At 48.6% G+C, this 3,745-nt stretch overlaps 2 protein-coding genes across 2 annotated transcripts, besides 4 other annotated features; both read left to right on the forward strand.

Annotated features, from left to right (window-relative positions):
- On the forward strand, positions 1-1,039 carry Tc00.1047053511581.10 (fatty acyl CoA synthetase 2, putative; the record flags this gene model as incomplete). The annotated part of the gene is made up of 1 exon (XM_798025.1): positions 1-1,039. A coding segment is annotated over one exon (1,039 nt), but the record flags the coding sequence as incomplete, so codon positions are not given.
- Positions 1-3,745: a sequence feature (heterozygous, Esmeraldo-like haplotype).
- Positions 1,053-1,135: a sequence feature (A-rich).
- Positions 1,557-1,642: a sequence feature (T-rich).
- Positions 2,172-2,196: a microsatellite.
- On the forward strand, positions 2,607-3,745 carry Tc00.1047053511581.20 (fatty acyl CoA syntetase 1; the record flags this gene model as incomplete). Its single annotated transcript, XM_798026.1, has 1 exon — positions 2,607-3,745. A coding segment is annotated over one exon (1,139 nt), but the record flags the coding sequence as incomplete, so codon positions are not given.

Genomic DNA, 3,745 nt, shown 5'->3' on the forward strand with positions numbered 1-3,745 from the left:
CTACTTCGAGTACAAACCTGTCTTCACCATCGGCGTACCACGCATTTTTGATACAATCAAGAAAACGGTGGAGGCAAGGTTGGCGCCACGCGGTTCTCTGGAGCGTCGAATATTTGAACATGCCTTTCAGAGTCGTCTACGGGCGCTGAAGGATGGAATGGAGACGCCCTACTGGAACGAGGTGGTGTTTGGGCCTTTTCGCTATCTGCTTGGTGGGAAGATGCGCACGATGCTTTCAGCTGGCGGTCCCATTAGTGCTCCCACACAAACTTTTCTCAATGTCGTTTTTGGGTTAATGGTTCAGGGTTGGGGTCTCACAGAGACCGTTTGTGTAGGGACAAAACAGCTCTGCGGCGACATTGAAACCGTCGTGGCAGGACAACAGGAGCGCATATGCGAGATGTGTCTTTTGGATGTGGATGAGTACAAGCACACGGACACCCCCGAGCCGCGGGGGGAGATTCTTCTGCGGGGCCCGTTCCTCTTCAAGGGCTACTACATGCAGGAAAAACTCACGCGAGAGGCTCTTGACGAGGATGGCTGGTTTCACACGGGTGATGTTGGCAGCATCACAACACATGGACGCTTGCGTATTATTGGCCGTGTGAAGGCACTGGCGAAGAATGTGCTGGGAGAGTACATTGCGATGGAGGCACTGGAATCCATGTATGCACACAACGCACTCTGCATGCCTAATGGTGTGTGTGTGCTTGTCCATCCTGCTCGTTCGTACATTTGCGCGCTGGTGCTGACAGATGAGACAAAGGCTATGATGTTTGCGAAGGAGCACGGCATTGAGGGCAGCTATCCGGATATCTTGCGTGACCCGGCGTTCCAGCGCAAGGCCACGGAGTCCATGCAGGCAACGGCACGAAAGGCAGATCGGCAGAAATTTGAGTGTGTACGGCATGTGCGTGTCGTTGGTGATGAGTGGACGCCTGAGAATGAGATACTCACGGCGGCTGGCAAACTGAAGCGCCGCGAAATTGACAAGCGGTACGCCGACGTCATTCAGCTAATGTTTGTGGAGGAGTGTTAGGGAGGGGAAGAAAAAAACAAAAAAAACAAAAAACAACAACAAAAACAAAACAAAAAAAAACAAACAAAAATAATAAAAAAACAAAACAAAACAGAAATAATGAAAAAAAACTGTGTGATGATAATAAATGTTCTATATGTATGACCGTTGTGTGGCGCCCAGTTGTGATTTTTGTTTGGCGGTATGTACAATGTACCGCCATAATGTGCCTGAGAGTGGAGCTGGATAGGCGCTTATCGAGTACGGTTGTTGTTTTTGTTGCATGTGGTGGGCCAGTCGTTCCACTTCGTGCCTGTTCCGCTGCACTTTTTAACGCCTTCCTTTCGTATGTTGCCACTTGCGTCTTTCTATTACTAATTTTGATTTGTTTCTGGGCTTTACGTATGTTGATTTGCCTCTCTTCCCTTGATGCTTGTGCGTCGTCGCCCTGACGACGGAATTTCCCTCCCGTGGCCGGTGTGAAGGCTGCTGGGTTGAGGGCTCCAGGCGTAGGGCATTTCCCGCACAGCAGAAGTCATTTTTTTTTTCCGCTCTTTTTTTCTTTTTTCTTTTTTCTTTTGTATTTTGAGTTTTATTTCGATTTCTTTTTTTTTATTCATTTTTCGTGCACGTCGCGAATTTTCATGAGGACGGAAGCGAGGGAAATGGAAGCACGGCGGGTGTATTTTTATTTATTTGCTTCTTCTTCCATTGCCATCATTGTGTTTGCATGTGTCTTTCCCTCTTTTTTTCTTTTTTTTTTTCAACGGATGCTGTTTTTCCTCCCGTGGCGGTGGACGAGAGGACGGAGATAGATAACGGTGCTGTGAAATTGGTGCCGGAGAGTATGTTTTGGGCACTCGCCCCAATTCCCTCTCCCCACTCATATTTGTGTCTGCGCGATGGCTCTTTGGCGCTTGCGAGAGGGGTGAGATGAATACAACTCGTATTTTGTAGGAGCGTCACAAGCACCTCTTAAAATGCTGTATTTTTTTTTCCCCTTTTGGTGATGGCGGTGAATGGTTGGCATCGTCTTTTTTTTTTTTTTTTTAGTTATCTTTTTCTTCCACCCTCCCCCTTATCGTACTTTTGGCTTCACTCCGTGACGGATGCATGTGCGCCTGTTGGACTTGGGCGCTGAAAGGCCGTTATATTTTTTTTTTTTTTTTTTTTTTTTTGGTTGTTGTTAGTCACTTCTCTTAAGGGGGTTGGGAGGGGAAGGGAATAAATAACAACGGTTGCAGCAAGTCTGTACTTGGGTGCGGCGGCTAGATACACATCTTGACGTTGGCGCACACACACAAACGTATTTTTACTTGGAGAAGGAAGGTCAAGGGGTTAGGGAGATTTTACAGGGACTCAGAAGAAGTTTTTTTGTGAAGGTGATTGCGTCCACAAGAAAACAACATCACCGCACACAACATATCTCCCAGAAGGGATAACACCACTACTACTACCACCAGTAGTAGTCGTAGTAAAAGAAGCAGCAGCGACAAGAGGCTCCAAAGAAGGGAGGTGGGTGGATAAATTAAGCCGGAAAAGGAAGAAATAAAGGCCCAATATTATAGGCAAGCAAGAGTTAAGAGAAATGGGTGGCTGCGTTGTCTCGTTGCTGGACGCGAGGAATCGGTACTCCATCGTCACCCACAATGACGTGATGGAGTACCGACGTCTTGGCGTGCTGAACGTCCCTGTCCCGGACACGGAGAAACCCGACGCGTCAGCTATCTATCGCATTGCTGGCTACGACGATGCGCAGCAGAAACAACTCTCAAAAGAGTTGTACAACGGGCCAAACCTCACGCAGCGTTTTGAGACAATTTGCCTTCGCGACCCAAAGCGAAATGCGCTTGCATACCGCCCAATTGATCGCGTGGAGCAGGAAAAGATGAAAGACATTGTTACTGGCAGCGAAAAGGTAATGGATGTCACTTATCTCAATGAAACTAAGTACATGACTTTTGAGGCTCTATGGGAGTGCATGCTTTCCTTTGGGCGTGGCCTCGCGGAGCTCGGTATTCGGCCGAACGCCAATGTCGCCATTTACGAAGAGACACGTTGGGAGTGGCTAGCGACTATCTACGGCATTTGGTCACAGAGCATGGTGACTTGCACCGTGTATGCAACATTGGGTGAGGCCGCGTTGGCGTATGCACTTAGGGAGACGGAGTGCAGTGCGATTGTGTGTAACGCGAAGAACGTTGCACGCCTTGTTGAATTAATTACTCACGGCAATATCCCTCGGGCTTCAATTATTTACAACGACACCCTGCCAGCATCTTTCGATGCAAAAGGCTGCCGCGTGATTCCATGGTCTGAGGTTGTGGAGATGGGCCGCCGAGTCGCCGAGCAAGTTCCCTTGCGAATACCGACTGACAACGACTTGACAGCGCTGATTATGTACACAAGTGGTACTACGGGAGATCCAAAGGGCGTGATGCACACACACGGCTCTCTTGTCGCTGGGGTGAGCGGGTTGAATTACCGTGTGTTGGATAATATTGGCCCTTACGAAGAAGGTGAAACGTATTGCGTTTATCTTCCACTTGCTCACATCATGGAGTTTAGTGTCATGAATATCTTTGTCGCACGCGGGGCGTTGATCTGCTTTGGTACCCCGCGAACGTTGACGAGGGCTACTGCCCGTCCCACCGGCGACCTTGAGGAATTTAATCCGGTTTTTATCATTGGCGTGCCACGTGTCTACGAATCAATTAAAAAGGCAGT

Source organism: Trypanosoma cruzi, genomic scaffold (genome assembly GCF_000209065.1).
Source record: "Trypanosoma cruzi strain CL Brener 1047053517143 genomic scaffold, whole genome shotgun sequence".
In the NCBI taxonomy this organism is placed as follows: domain Eukaryota; phylum Euglenozoa; class Kinetoplastea; order Trypanosomatida; family Trypanosomatidae; genus Trypanosoma; species Trypanosoma cruzi.